We start from the raw sequence: 21,197 nt of genomic DNA, 5'->3' as shown, positions 1-21,197 counted from the left end.
AAAGTCTTCAGGCTTATCAATTAATGAGTTAAATAAAATCTTAAGCACATGTTCATTTCATATTCATACAAGAGTCATGGTTGTATCTTTAAAAAAATCATTGACCAAAACGCCTAATGGATACAAAACTGGGTAAATTGTGTTGCTGTAAAGTAAAAGTCATGGACTGCTTGAATTCATCTTCTCTTGGTTCCTCGATTGAATTTCAAGTGCCAACAAAACTTTGATGAATATATTTTCCTTTTCTGTCAAGTTTATGTTGTTTCTGGTTTGTATACAGCCAATAAGTCATTCCCCACCCTGGTTCCAGCAATGGTCTGAAAATTTGTTAAGTAAATGTAATAATGGATTACATCTCTGGGTAAGGAACAACAGACAATTTAATTTGTTATTCCTTTTTGTTATTCTTTTTACCCATTTTGAGCTCAAATTAAACAATTATTTCATGCTTGCTGGGAGGGAGAACAGCACTCTGATATCTGGACTGGTGAGTTTCTGTGTTTACTCTTGACCTGTAGCTGAAGCTGTAGTTCTGAATCCATAAGTTCTCTATGTCTATGTGTCAATAATGGAGAAAAGCCTTGACCTCACATCACGTGAATGTGAAATGTTTTCCCATCTCTGGCTGGTCTCTACAAATTAGATTATAAAAAGTCTTCTATGCTAAAGGAGCTCTGTTCTGGTTTACACACATAAGTAAGCACTTGTATACAAATATTCTTAAAATTCTCACAAAAATGAAGTTAAACTTACAATATTTTAAATGTGCTAAACCAGGAGTATTTTTTTTAGATTTTATTTATTCATGAGAGACAGAGAGGCAGAGACATAGGCAGAGGGAGAAGCAGACTTCCTGCGGGGAGCCTGATTTAGGACTTAATCCCAGGACTTGGGCTTCAACCACTGAGCCATCCAGGTGCCATAGAAGTATTCTTATAAAAAAATCTGCCAACTCAGAAATATTTTAAGATTCCAAAGTTAAGGTAAAATTTGGCAAGTGAGATTAGCTTAATTTTGATTTAAAAGAAAAAGCTAGGTTTTTTTGTGGTTTATTTGTATAAAGTATAAAACAAGCACACATTTAATTTTACTTGGGTCTATTTTTCCTAAATGTATACAGGTTTACTGATTAAATGTTATACAGTTCTTATATATAACATTTAACATTGTAAAAAATGTAAAATGTATTCAATTCAAACTGAAACTGAAACAGAATCATTGTTCTGACAAACTTAGTTTCAGCTGTAACTATGTGCTGTAGTAGGTTAGATTTAAGAAAATTTTATGTATTCATTCATTCATTCATTCATTCACGAGAGAGAAAGAGGCAGAGGGAGAAGCAGGCTCCATGCAGGGAGCCCAATGTGGGACTCGATCCTGGGTCTCCAGGATCAAGCATTAGACTGAAAGTGGCGCTAAACCACTGAGCCACCCGGGCTGCCCCAGATTTAAGATAATTTCTAAGACATTTAGTTAACTTAAAATACTAGACTACTATTAAATTGAGTCAATTAATAAATAATTACTGGATAAAAAGATAAATTCTAAGTAAAATCAAATACTTAAATATTGATTACAAAGCATAGATTTAAGTTTTATACTATTGCTTCTTACTTTTATGCTATAGAGAGGTGATTGATATCTTTGGGTCATGTTACTGAATGTATTCATTTTTACTTTTTAAAAGAATGGGTGTGGCTGATGGGGGAACACAGGGCTAGCTGAGGGCAAGGCATGAGCTTGGGTCAGCATATTGACAAGTCCTTGACACAGGCAAAGGGACATTTCTCTACAGACTCAACTGCCTCAATGTTCATGCTTTGCTAAGGGCAAAAGGCTAATAAATCTTAGCCCGATCCCCAGGATCTTGTAAGTCTACTTTAACATCTAAAAATTCCTTTAGAAATTTCCCTTTATCTCTAAACCCCCATGATACGGTTGGCAATCATCCTCCAAGCACATGGCTCACTGATATACATCTGAAGGGTCTCATGACTCAGGTTTTATTAGATGGTAATAAGTGACCTTTTCCCAACAATAGCTAGGCCCTCGAGGTCCTGGAAATCTTGCTTCCAAAATTCCTTAAAGAGTATGCTATCCTCAAACTCCTCCCAACTCCCAGATATATAATCAGGCACTCCTCACAGGCCTGGGGCAGCAGCTCTTCCTCCCACGGGTCCTGTCCTAGTGCTTTAATAAAACCACCATTTTGCACCAAAGATGTCTCAATAATTCTTTCTTGGCCATCGGCTCCGGACCTCAACTATATTCCAAAACTTCATCATGACCACAGAAAGCTATGCTATGTGTGCTCATGAATTCTGCTAATTTGCTATAATGCTTATGAGTAAGAGATGGTTCTCAACTGCAACCCTCCACATTTTATTTTTGAAATAAAAATGATTTTGGTTAAAAGTTACAATTAAAAGTGGTTAACATTATATTATGAGCAATAGTAACAAATGGATATATGTTTTTGTTTTTAAAGGAAAATGTAGCTTATTCCTAAAGCAATGGTTCTCATACTTCTGTTTTTAGGACCTCTTTGTGCTCTGAAAAAAATAAGAACTTTCAAAGAGATTTTGTGAAAATTTTTTTTAAGATTTTATTTATTTATTCATGAGAGAGGGAGAGAGAGAGAGGCAGAGACATAGGCAGAGGGAGAAGCAGGCTCCCTGCAGGGAGCCTGATGCAGGACTCCATCCTGAGACTCTGGGATCATGCCCTGAGCTGAAGGCAAACGCTCAACTGCTGAGCCACCCAGGCGTTCCAGTTTTGTGAAGTTTTTTTTCAAAAAAAGACTTTATTTGAGAGGGAGAAAGAGTGTGTGTGTGTGCAAGCACACTCCTGCAGGGGCTTGGGGTAGGGGCAGAGTGAGAGGTAGAAGCAAACTCCCCACTGAACAGGGAGCCCACCATGGCTAGCATGGCTCCATTCCAGAACCCCAAGATCATGACCTGAGCTGAAGGCAGATTCTTAACTGAGACACCCAGGTGCTTCCTCCAAAAGAGATTTTTCATATGCAGATTATATCTATCAATAACTGCCATATGAGAAATCAGAACAGAAAATTTAAATATATATATATATATTTATTGACTGAACTTATTTAAGACAAAAATTGAATGCTAATGTCAATCTTTAAAAAAATTATACTTCGGGATGCCTGGGTTGCTCAGTGGTTGAGCATCTGCCTTTGGCTCAGGGTGTGATCCTGCAGTCCGGGGACGGAGTTCTACATTGGGCTCCCTGCATGGAGCCTGCTTCTCCCTCTGCCTATGCCTCTCTGTGTGTGTGTGTCTCTCAGGAATAAATAAATAAAATCTTTTAAAGAAATAAAAAATAAAAAAATTATATTTCAAAATCAATGAGAAGATTGTTGAAAATTTTTGAAAAGTTCCTTAATCTGACTTAGTAGAAATAGCTAGATTCTCATATATACTTCTGTATTCGATCTATTACAGTATCACATGTCACACAGACTCTGGAAAACAACATATCTTAGTATTAAGAAAATAGTTTTGACCTGGCAGATCACCAAAAAGATTGTCAGTTTGTTTCAGAATATAAAAGAACATATAATGAAGGACTGATTTGGAAAGTAAATTTTGTTTGACCTGGCTTAAATGTGAGTCTGAGATAAAGCCCTGTAATGTATTTAAAATGTAGCAAAATTATCTTGATTTTGATGGGCTTGCTTGGTTTACTGATTAATGCCTTCACTTGTAATAAGAAAGGTTATTTTTTATTTTCTGTGTAATCTGCCTAGATAGCAGATTTTGTTTTACCAGAATAATTTTCTGATCTTTATGTTCTTTATTATGTCTTTATTCTTGACCATTTAATGGCAAACAAAGAACAAAGTTTCCTCATTTACCAAAGAGCTAAAGTTCTTTAAAACTGTTACCTCCTATGATTCTTTTAAAAATGTTTTGATGTCATTTTGCTTAGATAGGTAATAAAGTGTTTCTGAGGCATCCATGATCTTACCTTAATCAAGTACCTAAATTGTCTCTAACAACTCTTGATTTTGCCTTCCAAAAAGTCATATCCCTGTTATAAAAAAATAAAGTTTTTAGGATATCTTTTAAACTTAAAACTATCTTTGAGGGCAGCCCGGGTGGCTCAGCGGTTTAGCGCCGCTTTCAGCCCAGGGCCTGATCCTGGAGACCTGGGATCTGAGTTTCACGTCGGACTCCCTGCATGGAGCCTGCTTCTTCCTCTGCCTGTGTCTCTGCCTCTCTCTGTGTGTGTGTCTCTCATGAATAAATAAATAAAATCTTTAAAAAAAAACCCTATCTTTGAGGTTTCTAAAAGAGACCCTGGAAAAAAGCAAAAATTGTTCTTTCTCTCCATAAAGACAGAAATGTGAGAATTAGGTTCATTTGATGGGTTACTATTGTTTAAGAATTGTATGACAAGAGTTGCAAAATCCGAAGAAATGCTTAGCTTTCCTTATATTCAATTTTTAGAAGTAAAAAATTATTAACATAAAATTTTCAGAAATTGTATACCTTATGAGAAGTTCCTGAAGATTATTGACTATGTTGAGAGTAAAACTTCAAGAGAAACACTAATTATAACTCATATTTTTTTTCAGAAATGGACATAATATCAAGATAGAGCATCAACAAGGAAATAGAGGATGTGAACAACAATATAAACCAACTAGGCCTAACAAGCATATAGAAAATACTCCACCCAACAACAGCACAAATTACTTTCTTCTCAAGTGCTCATGGAATATTCTCCAGTATAGAACATGTAGGTGGCTACAAAACAAGTCTCAATAAATTTATTTTTTCTCAATAAATTTAATAAGACTGAAATCGCATAAAGTATATTCTCTTACCACAAAAGAATAAAGCTAGAAATTTATAACAGAAAGTGGAAAATTCATAAATATGTGGAAATTAAACAACATACTCTTAAATAATCAATGGGTCAAAGGAAAAAAATCACAAGAGAAATTATAAAATATGTAGAAATGAATGAAAACAAAGACACAACATACCAAAACTTATGGGATGTGGGAAGGCAGTATTCAGAGGGAAATCTATAGCTATAAATACCTACATTTAAAATAATAAAGATTTTAAAACAACAATCTAATTTTATTTTTTTTAAGATTTATTTATTTATTATAGACATAGAGAGAGAGAGGCAGAGACACAGGAGGAGGGAGAAGCAGGCTCCATACTGGGAGCCCGGCGTGAGACTCGATCCTGGGACTTGATCCTGGGACTTGATCCTGGGACTTGATCCTGGGACTTAATCCTGGGACTCCAGGATCGCGCCCTGGGCCAAAGGCAGGCGCTAAACTGCTGAGCCACCCAGGGATCCCCAACAATCTAACTTTAAACCTTGAGTAATAAGAAGAGCAAGCTAAACCCAAATCTACCAGAAAGAAATAATAAAGAAACAGAATAGGAAAAAAATTGAATCTGTGAAAAGAATCTTTTCATGATAAAGAAAAAGAACTATGCTGTAAAGTAGGACTAGAAGGGAATATACTAGCCTAATAGAGAACATTTACAAAAAAAACTTACAGGTATCACAGTCAATTGTGAAAGACTGAGGCTTTCTCATTAAGATTAGAAACAACAAAAGAATGCCTGCTTTCTCTGCAGCTACTCAACACCCTATTGGATGTTCTAATTAGGGAAATTAGGAAAAGAAAAAAGAAGAACAAAAGAAATAAAAGGCATCCACATTAGAAAGGAAGAAGCAAAACTATCACTGTTCACAGATGACATGATCCCATATATGTACAGAAGATCCCAATGAATCCACAAGAAAGAAAAGGGCAAGAAAGTGGCAGGGTACAAGATCAACAGGCAAAAATCACTTGTGCTAATCAAATCCAAGGTGAGAGCTATTGGAACCTCCAATGTATAACCGGTTGGTCAGAAACCCAGGTGACAACTTGGGCTTGTGACTGGTGTATGAAATGCTTGGGGGCCAGTATTGTGAGACTATACCCATAATCTGTGGGACCTAAGGCTATCTCTGGGTAGACTGTGTCAGAATTGAGTTGAATTGTAGGATACTCAGCTGATGTTACAGAGAATTACTTGTGGGGGGGTGGGGGCGGACCTCAACACATTTATAACCAGAAGTGTCAGAAGTGAAGTAGTCTCTGTGATAGTAAAGAAGACACACAGGAAAGAAAGACACAGGAGGAGAAAAGACTTCAGGTTTTTCTTTTTTAGGTTTAATACAATGCAACGATAAAAAGATAAACAACTTGATTAAATGAGCAAAGGATGTGACAGACAAGTGTTTATTTTCCAAATAAGATATATAAATGGTCAATAAACACATGAAAAGTCATTCCACATCATTACTCATTAGACAAATGCAAATAAAATAACAATAAGACACCATTTCATACTCAATAGAATGTAATCCAAAGACATAATAGAAAGTGGTGGCTAGCAAGTAAAGAAATTAGAACTCTCATTCAGTGCTTGTGGGAATGTAGGATGGTGCGGCTGCTGTGGAAAACAGTTTGGCAGTTCTGCAAAAAGTTAAACATTATATTATCATATGACCCAGCAATTCAACTCCTAGATATAGACAAAACATTGAAAGCAGGGACTCAAGCAGATACTTGTGCACCAGCATTATTCACAATAGCCAAAAGATGAAAACAACCCAAGTGTTCACTAACAGATGAATGGATAAACAAATTGTGGTATATTCATATAATGGAATACTTTCAGTCATAAAAAAAGAATGCAAGTGCTGATTTGTCAAAACATGGGTGAACTTTAAGAACACTATGCTAAGTGAAATAAGCCAGTTACAAAAGGACAAATATATTATGATTCCACTTATATGAAATATCTAGAATAAGCAAAATCCTAGAGACAGTACCATTAGAAATTACCAGGGGCTGGGAGAAAGGGGATGTAGAGTTATTTCTTAACAGGTACAGAGTTTGTTAGGGGTGATGAGAAGTTTTGGAAATAGGTAGATTTCACAATATTGTGAATATAACTAATGCCACTGAACAATATGCATAAAATGGCTAAAATAGCAAATTTTATGTTTTATTTATATAAATTTATATAAATATAATTTAATTGTAATATAAATTTTATATTTTATGTATATATAATACATACTAATTTAATTTTAATATATTTAATTTACCTAAATAAATATATTAAAATATATTTAGTAAATAAAATATAATTTTAATAAATTATATATTATATATAATTTTACATGTCATATATTTAAATAAATTTAATAAATATATAATTCAAATTAAAATATAATGAAATAAATATAAATGAAATATATTTTATTTAAATATATTTTATTTTTTATATATTTATATATTTAATTTATATATATATTTATAAATTTTATTTATTGATTTAGGATTTTATTTATTTTTTTTATTTTTTATTTTTTTATTTTTTATTTTATTTTTTTTAGGATTTTATTTATTTATTCATGAGAGACACAGAGAGAAGCAGAGACATAGGCAGAGGAAGAAGCAGGCTCCTCGCAGGGAGCCTGATGCAGGACTCGATCTCGGATCCTGGGATCATGAACTGAGCCGAAGGCAGGTGCCCAACTGCTGAGCTACCCAGGCGTCCCACAGTTAAAAACTCTTAATTTAAAAGACATAAGTTATATGCTATACTCCAACAAAGAATTTTACCTTCCTTCCATTCTGATATTATTGGTTACCTTACTAAATTAACCATAGCCATTAAATCTCTGTAATGTACAGACAGTTTTTGTTTTACTCTAATGTTTGCCTGAAGACTCTGCTATAAGAGTTTGTGTATTTAACAAAGATGGTCTAAGAGCCTCACAGAAAAGGACTATATACCAAGTACTTCAAACTGTTAACAAGTCAGAAGAGACTCTTGGTTACAGGTTTATAAGTTGACATTGCATAGACAACTTTGAGACCAGACCAGTGCACTCAGTGAGGATTTCCAGGTTTTTTTCTAGTCTAAAAGTATAGTTTTATAAAAGCAGACTACTGACCCAAGATCCAGCAGAACATCAATTACATAGGACTGAATAAATTGATGAGGGAAATTTTATTGTGGTTATGTATTTGGAATACTGTTGATGTTGTTTTAATATTTTATTTTCTGAATATATGAAAAAATCCTTTTTCTTTATAAATTATTTATAACTCAAAACAATTTAGTAGACACTGTTTCTGTAAACTAAATTCAAATATTTTAAAGCAATGCGATTCTTATTTACCTCTTCCCTATCTTACCCCTCCTTCTGAATTCAGAAATGTTTGTGAAGTCTCCTTACCTTTCACGGCAATATAGTTATTTACATTGGTTGTATAAGAATCTGTCCTCTTTTATCTTTTAAACAAAGTTTATATGTTTTTACACTTATTTATCATGGTTACAGAGACTTGACAGTAGATCAGGTTTAAGCTTGAATACTCTAGGTTTTTATACAACAGTTGAAAGACAAATACCATATGACTTCACTCATTTGTGGAATTTAAGAAACAAAACAAACAAGAAAATGGAAAAAACAAGAGAGAGATAAAGCAAGAAACAGACTCAATTATAGAGAACAATCTGATGGTTACAAGAGGAGAGGATAGTGAGGTGATGGGTTATATAGGTGATGGGGATGTACTCATGATCTGCTAGTCCATTTAATCCTATATACAAGAGCATCAAAACCTAAACCTAAAAATCAATTCTGTTGCCTTTTTTAAAAACCAAGATATAAATGGACAAATTGATTGTGCAACCAAGACCTTACATGAAGTATCATACTTGAGAATGACAGTCATTTAATCAGGTATGATAAGATAATTTTAAGGTATAAGGTTGATTTTACCTCAACTTTATGGAGCACATGCCTACAAAGTCCCCTCAGGGAATTATTCTGGACCTGATTTACAGGCTTCCAGGCAGGGAGTTCACTTTCAAGAGGCTGGGAACCTTATGTAAATTTCAGGCCCTTCAGAAAAGATGACTTTCCTCTGAATTATAGATGTTACAGGTGAAATCTGGTAGAGAGAGGGGTTCTTGGCTCTGGTGTCTTAGCTTTGGAATGGCAAAAGATAACAAAACACACAATTCAATTTTGCATATACTTGTAAATTTCACTTCCTAATTGCCTGTGTGTGTCTTTTAACTCTCCTTTGAACCACCTATAACATCTCAGTGGTTCCTTTAATGAGTTAAATAAAATCTTTGACATGTGTTTAAAAAAATGAAAATGGAAATTAAAACTAAAAAGAGAGAAAATGACACATTTGGAAGACAGGCAAAGGAAATCCAAACATATGAAGCCTCTAAGGAAGAAAATTGAAATAACGAAATAAAAACAATTGTTCAAAAACAGTTCTCTGACTTATTTCATTTAGCATAATGCCCTCTAGGTTCATTCATGTCATCACAAATGGCAGCATTTCCATCTTTTTTAAGGCTGAATGTTTCACTGTATATACATATTGACATACATCACATTTTCTTTACCCATTGATCTTTTGATGGACACTTAGATTATTTGTGTCTTGCCAACTGTGAATGTGCTGCAATGAATATAGGGGTGCAGATATCTCTTTGAGTTAGTGACTTCATTTCCTTTGGATATATATCCAGAAGGAAAATTTCTAGATCATTCTATTTTTATTTTTTTAAAGATTTTATTTATTTGACTGAGAAAGCACACAAGCAGGGGAAGTGGCAGGCAGAAGGAGAGGGAGAAGAAGGCTCCCTGTGGAGCAGGGAGCCTGATGTGGGGCTCTATCCCAGGACCCTGGGATCATGACCTGATCCAAAGGCAGACGCTTAACCGACTGAGCCATTCAAGTGTCCTCAGATCATTCTATTTTTAAGTTTTTGAGGAACCTCCATACTGTGTTCTATAGTGACTGCATCAATTATACATTTCCATCAATGTGCACAGGATTCCCTTTTCTCCATATCCTTTTCAGCACTTCTATCTCTTGTTTTTGGTAATAGGTATTTTTTTATTTTTTTATTTTTTTAATAAATTAATTTTTATTGGTGTTCAATTTACCAACATACAGAATAACACCCAGTGCTCGTCCCGTCAAGTGTCCCCCACAGTGCCCGTCACCCATTCACCCCCACCCCCCGCCCTCCTCCCCTTCCACCACCCTTAGTTCGTTTCCCAGAGTTAGGAGTCTTTATGTTCTGTCTCCCTTTCTGATATTTCCCACACATTTCTTCTCCCTTCTCTTATATTCCCTTTCACTATTATTCATATTCCCCAAATGAATGAGAACATACACTGTTTGTCCTTCTCCGACTTGACTTACTTCACTCAGCATAATACCCTCCAGTTCCATCCAGGTTGAAGCAAATGGTGGGTATTTGTCGTTTCTAATGGCTGAGTAATATTCCATTGTATACATAGACCACATCTTCTTTATCCATTCATCTTTCGATGGACACCGAGGCTCCTTCCACAGTTTGGCTATTGTGGACATTGCTGCTAGAAACATCGGGGTGCAGGTGTCCCGGCGTTTCATTGCGTCTGAATCTTTGGGGTAAATCCCTAACAGTGCAATTGCTGGGTCGTAGGGCAGGTCTATTTTTAACTCTTTGAGGAACCTCCACACAGTTTTCCAGAGTGGCTGCACCAGTTCACATTCCCACCAACAGTGCAAGAGGGTTCCCTTTTCTCCGCATCCTCTCCAACATTTGTGGTTTCCTGCCTTGTTAATTTTCCCCATTCTCACTGGTGTGAGGTGGTATCTCATTGTGGTTTTGATTTGTATTTCCCTGATGGCAAGTGATGCAGAGCATTTTCTCATGTGCATGTTGGCCATGTCTATGTCTTCCTCTGTGAGATTTCTCTTCATGTCTTTTGCCCATTTCATGATTGGATTGTTTGTTTCTTTGCTGTTGAGTTTAATAAGTTCTTTATAGATCTTGGAAACTAGCCCTTTATCTGATACGTCATTTGCAAATATCTTCTCCCATTCTGTAGTTTGTCTTTTAGTTTTGTGGACTGTATCCTTTGCTGTGCAAAAGCTTCTTATCTTGATGAAGTCCCAATAGTTCATTTTTGCTTTTATTTCTTTTGCTTTCGTGGATGTATCTTGCAAGAAGTTACTGTGGCCAAGTTCAAAAAGGGTGTTGCCTGTGTTCTCCTCTAGGATTTTGATGGAATCTTGTCTCACATTTAGATCTTTCATCCATTTTGAGTTTATCTTTGTGTATGGTGCAAGAGAGTGGTCTAGTTTCATTCTTCTGCATGTGGATGTCCAATGTTCCCAGCACCATTTATTGAAGAGACTGTCTTTCTTCCAATGGATAGTCTTTCCTCCTTTATCGAATATTAGTTGACCATAAACTTCAGGGTCCACTTCTGGGTTCTCTATTCTGTTCCATTGATCTATGTGTCTGTTTTTGTGCCAGTACCACACTGTCTTGATGACCACAGCTTTGTAGTACAATCTGAAATCTGGCATTGTGATGCCCCCAGCTATGGTTTTCTTTTTTAAAATTCCCCTGGCTATTCGGGGTCTTTTCTGATTCCACACAAATCTTAAAATAATTTGTTCTAACTCTCTAAAGAAAGTCCATGGTATTTTGATAGGGATTGCATTAAATGTGTAAATTGCCCTGGGTAACACTGACATTTTCACAATATTAATTCTGCCAATCCATGAGCATGGAATATTTTTCCATCTCTTTGTGTCTTCCTCAATTTCTTTCAGAAGTGTTCTGTAGTTTTTAGGGTAGAGATCCTTTACCTCTTTGGTTAGGTTTATTCCTAGGTATCTTATGCTTTTGGGTGCAATTGTAAAAGGGATTGACTCCTTAATTTCTCTTTCATCAGTCTCATTGTTAGTGTATAGAAATGCCATTGATTTCTGGGCATTGATTTTGTGTCCTGCCACGCTACCAAATTGCTGTATGAGTTCTAGCAATCTTGGGGTGGAGGCTTTTGGGTTTTCTATGTAGAGTATCATGTCATCGGCGAAGAGGGAGAGTTTGACTTCTTCTTTGCCAATTTGAATGCCTTTAATGTCTTTTTGTTGTCTGATTGCTGAGGCTAGGACTTCCAATACTATGTTGAATAATAGGTATTTTTAAAAATAAGTTTTAGGTTCACAGCAAATTTGGGTGGAGAGTACAGAGAGTTCCCACATATACTCAACCAACCCCCACAAAGAACATCCCCCACTACTGACACCCCCTGCCATAGTGCTACATTTGTTACAATCAGTGAACCTACAGTGACACATCATTTTCACCCAAAGTCCATGGTTACATTAGTGTTCACTCTTGATGTTGTACATTTTATGGGTGTTGACAAAAACCCATATTTACATTTATGGGTATACATAAATGTATATTTCCATTTATGGGTACATTTATGGGTATAATGACAAATCTATCTACCACTGTAATATCATACAGAATAGTTCCACTGCCCTAAAAATTCCCTATATGCTATCTATTCATCCTTCCCTCCTCAACTAACCTCTGTCAACCAGTGATCCTTTTATTTTCTCCATAGTTTTGACTTTACTGGAATATCATAGAGTCACAATTGTGTAGTATGTAGCCTTTTCAGATTGGCTTCTTTCATTTAATAATATGCATTTAAGATTCCTCCATGGGGCATTTCAATGAGCTCAGTCAGTTAAGGGGCCGACTCTTGATTTTGGTTCAGGTCACGATCTCGCAGTCCTGGGATAGACACCCCCACATTGGGCTCTGTGCTCAGCAGGGAGTCCTATGCTCAGCAGGGGAGTCTGCTTCAGGATTTTCTCTCCTTCCCTCTGCCCCTCCCCTTACTCTATCTCTAAAATAAATAAATAAATAAATTTTGTAAAAAATTCCTCCATGAATTTTCATGGCTTAATAGCTCATTTTTTCTTATCTTTGATTAATATTTCATTGTTTGGACATAGCACATTTATTATTTATCCATTCACCTACTGAAGGGTATCTTGGCTGATTCTAAGTTTAGGCAATTATGAATAAAGCTTCTATAAACATCCATGTGTAAGTTTTTGCATGCATATAAGTTTCCAATTTATTTGTGTAAATACCAAGAAGCACAGTTACTGGAATGTATAGTAAGAGTTTTTAAAAAATATTTTATTTATTTATTCATGAGAGTCACAGAGAGAGAGAGGCAGAGACATAGGCAGAGGGACAAGCAGGTTCTATGCAGGGAGCCCAATGTGGGACTTGATCCCGGGACTCTGGGATCATGTCCCGAGCCAAAGGCAGATGCTTAACTGCTGAGCCACTTGGGCATTCCTATAGTAAGAATTTTGTAAAAAAGTACCAAACTGTCTTCTAAGTGTCTATACCATTTTGCATTCCTGCCAGCAATGAGTAAGTTTCCTGTTGCTGTACATACTTGCCAGCATTTGCTGGTGTCAGTGTTTTAGATTTTAATTAATTCTAATACACATAGAGTAGATCTCACTGTTTTAATGTTCAATTCTGTAATGACATCTAGAGATACAGATATAGAAATATACAGACATAGAAGTGGTCCAGCTATGTTCCTAGAAAGAAGAAATTGACTTTTCAGTGGACAGCATTCTGACATACTTTTTAAATAAAAGTCATTGAAGCTATGAATTTTGCTCTGAGAACTGCTTCAGCACTTTAGAATCTGTTCTAACGTATTTTCAAGACCAGCATTTTCTAGGTATTTTTTAGTTTCTGTATTTTAAAATGTTCAAGTGATTAAGGGTTTGTTTTCTGATTCCATCAATTCCTTGTTTTATTGCATTGTGATCAGATAACATTGTCTTATTTCTATGTCTTGGAATTTATTCAGGTTTTCCTTGTGATCAATTTTTTAAATGTTCAATGGACACATAAACAGAAGATGAGTTTTCTATTTTCAGGCTAGCATATATTTCTATTAAATCTTCTATAAACATTATTTAGGTATTCTCTATCCTTTCTGTTGTTTTTATTCCTTTAAATGACTATCATAGATTGAGAAAGGTGAATTAAATTTTGTTTATATTCTTCCTTATAATTCCTGTAGTTCACCACCAAAATCCATCAAAGATATCACATATACACAAAAAGAAAATAAGAAACCAATAATTTCTAAATTTTAGGAAACCAAGTACATCAACATTTGTAATAACATACAATGATCAAATAGGGTTTATTCTAGAAATACAATAATGACTTGATTTTGAAAATCTATTATTTTAATTCAATATATTAATACTTCAAAAGAGAAAAAACATATGGTTATCTTTACAGAAGCTGAAAAGCTATGTAATTCAATTCAATATTGATTCTTTTTTATCTTTTTTTAAAAATTTATTTATTTATTTATGATAGTCACAGAGAGAGAGAGAGAGAGGCAGAAACACAGGCAGAGGGAGAAGCAGGCTCCATGCACCGGGAGCCCGATGTGGGAGTCGATCCCGGGTCTCCAGGATCGCGCCCTGGGCCAAAGGCAGGTGCCAAACCGCTGTGCCACCCAGGGATCCCTCAATATTGATTCTTAAAAATTCTAACTAAAATAGAAACAGATGGACGAAACAAAAAAAATGTCTAAACCTAAAACCAATACTATCTTTAATGAAGAAATAGTAACAAGTTACTATATAACTTTAAAAGGTTTACTACTACTTTATTTCATAAAAAGATGCTAAAAGTATCTGATATGATTATGGTTTAGAAGGCTCTTACAGCCTACATTTACTCAGAATTAGAGCTTGATTAAATTCGACATGAAATCTAGTGACCTAAGGGCAATAATGTCATATTGAACAATAATGATACTATTTTTATACTCAATACTATACTTCCATAAAAAACAAAGTAAAAAATATCCTTACTCCAAGCAGTGTGTCAGAGACTCAAAGTACAGACATACAGTAGGGAAAAGTTAGTCCTCAAAGAATCATTTGACTGGTTGTCAAGTACTGAAGTGGCACAAATTTCTAATAATAAAGACTGGGTTATCCAGACTTGAAATGTCTTTCATAACTGTTACCAAAGTCCCAGTTCCCACTGTACCTGTTTCTTTCAGTAGATTCCAGGTGTCTCTGCATTTATGGATCTGCTCAAGGGCACGATTCAGTAATCTGGTCTATTTGGCAACAACGCAATGAAAAAATTAATCTTAACCAGACAAAGCTTTAAGCAAATTAAAATAATATTCATTACAAGCAGTTAAAATAAAATGATAGAAAAATGAATTTAAACTGAACATTTTATAATTGATATAAAATATTAATCTCTATTTGTATTTTTAAGATTTTATATATTTATTGTGTGTGAGAGAGAGAGTGAGAGAGCATGAGCAGAGGAGGGGCAGAAAGAGAGGGAGAATCAGACTCCCCACTGAGCAGGGAGCCCAATCTCAGGACCCTGGGATCATGACCTGAGCCAAGGGCAGATGCTTAACTGACTGAGCCACCTCGGTGCCCCTATTTGTATTTTTCTTAATGTCCCAGAAAATGAGGATTAAATAGAAAATCTTGAGCACTATCAATTTGTTTAATAATATTGGACAGAAGAGTAGCAGTTCTAGAATAGTGGTATGAAGAGTTCCATGAACCCTCTCCCTAGCAAAACAACCCTAACTGGTGAATTATAAAACACAATCATGTAAAGTCTCAGGAAATTCCTCAAAGGGCAAAAAGAAAATGGAGAAATATCTATTTCAGGAAATCTACTATGTCTCAGTAAGACAGTAAGCACCCACGATAGTTGAACCATGATCTGCTCACCAACCACCCCCAGCTCAGTGTGAGTGCTACTTTAGGTGGGTGTGGCCAAGAAGACTGGGCTCCCTCTATTCTTAGCTTCTAGGCTAGGGATTTCCAGAAGGGGCATGCTGTCAGCACTTCTCATCCTCCTCCCTCAGGTTTGTATTGTAGGAGCTCTATTATAAACAAGCACAAATGAGAGGCCTGGACCTCTCTTCCTCTACCCAGTCCCTATAACCAGGCATGGAATATTACAATTATTGGGTCTCAATTGCCCTCACTTCAGCTTGCTTATAGGCCAAGGTTTCCCTGCTGGGAGAAGCAAGCTCAGAATGCTGGGGACTATGACTCCTGCCCAGCCCCTTACTCAGAGAGCTGTACTGTCAGGCCAATAGAAATGTGCCACATCCCTACCTGCAGCTCCAAAAGAGTTATATAAAACTTCTTCTTATGAAGAGGAGAGGCAGGTCATTAGAAGAGTGAGCTCTGTATCTCTGTCTAACATAACTGATTTTAATTGGAACACAGCTTGGGGAAGTTCAAGTCTAAGGCCACTACAAAAAAAATGGAGATTCTGGTGTTCAGTACTTATAAAGAGGCTGATAGCTCAATGATATCAACATGCAACACAGAGGATCAGCCAGAAGTTTACAGAGGAACCAGAGTAAGAGAAAACTAAGAAGACCCCTACCACTTCAAAGGGGCCTTACATTAATTTTATCAAACTGTTGAACAATTTATGCCCCAAAGCATTTTTAAACACACACATGCACTTGTGCTCTCTCTTTCTCTCTCTCTCACACACACACACTCCACACACAAAGCAAACACTCTAGTAATTAGTCAAGATTAACATCTGGGTGTGATGCCAACAGAAGACCATTCAGAAGTTAACACAGATATCAATGATGGGAAGAGAAATTTAAAAATAACCCTGCTAAAACCACTTTCATCCCTTTGTAGAGGAGGGACAGGGTGATGCCACAGGCAAAGACCTCTAAGGAGTGATATCAGAAGCTGGACACTTGTGTATAGCTGAGGGAAATAGATTTCACTGAACTAGCCCAGCTAAGGCATTAAACCAATAAGCAAGCAAGTATTAACAACAACAAACCACAGGGGGGTAATGAATATTCAAAGATGTTTCAATATATTATCTAGAATGTCCAGTTTTCAACAGAAAATGTGAGATATGCAAAAAAATGATAAAGTATGACCCAAATGCAGGGAAAAAAGCAACAGGAATTGACTGACAAGGTCTAGATGCTGAACTTAGTAGACAAAGATTTCAAAGTAGCTATTTTTTAAAAGATTTTTTTTTTATTGATTCATGAAAGACACACAGAGAGAGGCAGAGACAAAGGCGGAGGGAGAAGCAGGCTCCCTATGGGGAGCCCAATGCTGGACTCAATCCCAGGACCACAGGATCACGACCTGAGCCAAAGGCAGATAGATGCTCAGCCACTGAGCCACCTGGGTGCCCCCCAAAACACTTATTTTAAATATATTCAAACAAAAGAAAATAATACTTTAACAAAGTAAAACATTGTAACAAAGTAAGACACTGATGACAATGTCTCAGCAAATAACAGAATCTCAATAAAGAAGGCAGTGGGATAACATATTCAATATGATGAAAGAAAATAACAGTTACCCAACAATCTAATATACAGCAAAACTATTTTTCAGAACCGAAAGCAAAAAAAAAAAAATTCCCAGATAAACAAAATCTGATAGAATTTATTGCTAGCAGGACCATTTTATAAAGACGCTAAGAGAAGTTCTTCAGGCTGAAAACAAATGACATTAGATAGTAATCTGAATTCAAATGAAAAAAAGTACACTGGTAAAAGTAATTATGTAATAATTATGTAATTAATTATAAAAGGATATATAAATATATATCTTTCTTCTCTTACTTGTTTTAAAAAGCAATTGTATAAAACTATTGTTTTTATACCTAACAGATATCCAAAGACCATACCACCAACCCAAGAAGCACACAAATTATTCTCAAGCACTTTCTCCAGAATAGACCATATGCTAGGCAGCAATATAAACATCAGTGAAAGCTAAAATAACATGAAATTTAACAAACTATGTAGTCTGACCATAGTGGAATAAGCTTAGAAATCCTAAGATAGTAAAGTTTGGGAAATTTGCAAAAATGTGGATATTAAATAAAGGATTATTAAATAAACAATGGGTCAAAGAAGAAATCACAACAAAAATTTAAAAATGATTTGAGATGAAAGAAAAGAAAACACAACATATCAAAACTTATGGGATGCTGCTCAAGCAGTATGCTATTGTCTGAATGTGTCCCCCTCAACCAATTCATATGTTGAAATCTTAAACCTCAAAGGCATAGGTATTAGTAGGTGGGACCTTTAGGAGGTGCTAAAGTTACAGAGGTGGAGCCCTCAGGAATGGGATCTGTGTCTTTTATAAGAGGTTCTAGGAAGATCCTTAGCCCTTTCCATCATGTGAAGACACAGTAAGAAGGTGCAAACACTATCATGCTAGTACCCTGAACTTGGACTTCTAGCCTCTGGAACTGTGAGAAATAAATTTCTGTTGTTTATAAGCTTCCCAGTCTGTGTTTTGTTATAGCAGTCTGAATAGACGAAGACAGAAAACTGGCAATGAAAGTAGGGTGCTTCTGTAACAAATACCTAAAAATATGGAAGCAGTTTTTTTTAAAGGCTTTATTTATTTATTCATGAGATAGAGAGAGAGAGAGAGAGACAGAGAGAGACAGGGACACAGAGAGACAGAGAGGCAGAGACATAGGCAGAGGGAGAAGCAGGCTCCATGCAGGGAGCATCGAGTCCCGGGACTCCAGGATCTTGCCTTAAGCCAAAGGCAGACGCTCAATTCTGAGTCACCCAGGCATCCCGGTGGAAGCAGTTTTGGAACTGTGTAATGAATAGAAGCTGGAAGAGTTTGGAGGTGCGAACTAGAAAAAGTCTACACTGCTGTGAATGAATGGTTAAGGGCAATTCTTATAATTTGAAAGAGGACATCAGCTAGTGATGGGAAACACACCACCCTCTCAAGCAATAAAGATTGCCCTGAGCTAGCAAGACCCCATGTGACTGACTCCAAGACAATGACTGAACCTTCATATACATATTGACCTTTGTCCCAGGTTTTCCCTATATAAACCTAGAATTATTTTCAGCATTTTGGAAACAGTCTTTGAGACACTAGTCTGCGGTCTTCTGATGCTGGCCTCACTGAAATAAATTCCTTTCTTATTTCACCACCACTCATATCTTTGCCTTTGGATCTTGTCAGTGGTGAATGACCAAATGTAGTCTGTCTGGGACTGCCAGAGCCAAGTGCTCTTGAATCTCTGTGCCCTTATTACATGAAGACCAAGAAAAAGAAGAGAAGAGCAGCAGAGATCAACTTTTTCAGAGAACAGTCTGAGAATACTGTGAAGAGAATGTTGGTAGAAATACAGACATTGAAGGTCATTCTGATGAGGTCTCAGATGGAAATGAGGAACAATGGAAATTGGAGGAAAGGCCATCCTTGTTATAAGATAGCAAAGAGCCTGGCAGGACTGTGTTTATGTCCTAGTGTTTTATAGAAGGTAATACTTGTGAGTGGTGAAATTGGATATTTAGCTAAAGAAATTTCTAAGCAAAGTGCTGAAGAAGTAAAATATAAGAAGAGAAATGATTTAAAGGTGGAAATGCTAATCAAAAAGGAAGCAGAGGGGTGCTTGGGTTACTCAGTTAAGCATCGGCCTTCAGCTTAGGTCATGATCCCAGGGTCCTAGGATACAGCCCAGCATCAGGCTCCCTGCTCAGTGGGCAGTCTGCTTCTCTCTCTCCCTCTGCCCTTAACCTGCCTGTGCTTGCTCTCTCAAGTGCTTTATCAAATAAATAAGTAAAATCTGAAAAAAAGGAAGCACAATTTAAAAATTTGGAAAAATTTCAGCCTATCTATATTGAAAGAAATAAGAAGGCTAATATGGAAGAGAACACTAAGGGTAGGGCTGAATTTGATAAGGAGAATGCTGTGGCTCAACCATCTCAACAGAAGCTAGGAGCTATTCAGACTAAGACAATGGGGAGATTGGTCAGCCATCTAACCAGAACCTATTGTCCAAAGCAATGGAAGAATGAACTGAGGCAGTTTAGAGTTCTTTAGGGCTGGCCCTCCCATCACAAGCTCTAGAATGCACGGCCAAGTGGCAGAATGATTTCAAAGGAGGAGCCATAGCTACCCAGTGCCACCTTACCTCCCTGGCTCTCCTCTCAAATTCTGGTGTCATGTTTTACAGCCAATCCAAGTGCAGTGCAGGCTGCTACCACTGCCCCTCCAGAGGGCACAGGTTAAAAACTTTGGGAAGTTATCACCTTGGTGTCCTCATGGTGTACAGAGTGCAAGAGCTGGGAGCATAGCTGCTTCAACCTAGATTTCAAAGAATGCTCCAGGAACCTTTGGAGCCCAAAGAGCCTCTGTGGAGGTGGGGCTATTATAGGAGGACCCAATTAGGGGCAATGCCCAGGGGAGTTTTTCACCTCAGGGCAGCACAGCTACTGTGAGGGATTCCAGCAGGAACCTTAATCCATGAAAGCTGTAGTATGGGCTACACCTGGCAGAATCACGTGGGTGATGCTGAGAGGCTTGGGGGCCCAAATACAGCCCCAGTGGGTCCAGAATATGACACAAGGAGGATTGTTTTTAAGCCTTGGTGTTTAATGTTATTTACTGTATTAGGTTTTGGATTTACCTCGAACCCATTAACTTCTTTTTTTCCTATTTCTCCTTTTTGAATGGGAAGATCTACCCTATTCCTGTCTCACCATTGTATTTTGGAAGCATGTAACTTGTTTGATTTTACAGGTTCATAGATAGAAAGCAATTTGCCTCAGGATGAATTGTACTTTGTCTTAACTCATATCTGGTTTAGATGATACTTAGATGAAACTTTGGACTTAGACTTCTGAGTCAATGCTAGAATGAGTCAAGGTGTTTAGAGCTGTTGAGATGGAATGAATGGTATTTTGTATGAGGACATGAATTTTGTGGGTCAAGGGAGGAATGCTATGGATCTGAATGTGTCCCCTAAATCTATAGTATTTCCAACAGATTAAGCCACAGTGCTTAGAAGGAAATGTATAGGTATAAAAGCTGATATTACAAAATGAAGAAAGACATCAAATCGCTAAGTTAAACTTGCACTGTAAGACACTGGAAAAAAAGCAAACTAAAACTTAAGCAACCAGAAGGAAGAAAATTATAAAGATTAGAGTGGGAATTAATGAAATACAGACCAGAAAAATGGGAGAATAAAAGAAACCAAAGTTGGTTCAGGAAAAACCAACACAATTTAAAAAATGTTGTATAAAATGGTCAAGAAAAGAAAGAGAAGACACAAATGACTAAAATTAGGAGTGAAAGCAGGGGCATAATTACAAAACTTACAGAAATAAAAAAGATGATTATAAGAGAATACTATGAACAACTGTAAGTCAAA

General features: G+C 36.5%; 1 protein-coding gene across 1 annotated transcript in view; it reads right to left on the bottom strand.

Moving 5' to 3' along the window:
* Positions 1 to 21,197, bottom strand: part of TEX11 (testis expressed 11) — a 360,742-nt gene that overhangs the window by 57,193 nt on the left and 282,352 nt on the right. The window contains exon 24 of the mRNA XM_055338036.1: positions 15,006 to 15,078. Within this exon, the coding sequence (XP_055194011.1) occupies positions 15,006 to 15,078 (73 nt within the window). The remainder of the gene's footprint in view (positions 1 to 15,005; positions 15,079 to 21,197) is intronic.

The sequence above is a fragment of the Nyctereutes procyonoides genome, unplaced genomic scaffold (assembly GCF_905146905.1).
Source record: "Nyctereutes procyonoides isolate TBG_1078 unplaced genomic scaffold, NYPRO_anot_genome, whole genome shotgun sequence".
Classification (NCBI taxonomy): domain Eukaryota; kingdom Metazoa; phylum Chordata; class Mammalia; order Carnivora; family Canidae; genus Nyctereutes; species Nyctereutes procyonoides.
This window is presented reverse-complemented; position numbering and strand designations above follow the sequence as displayed.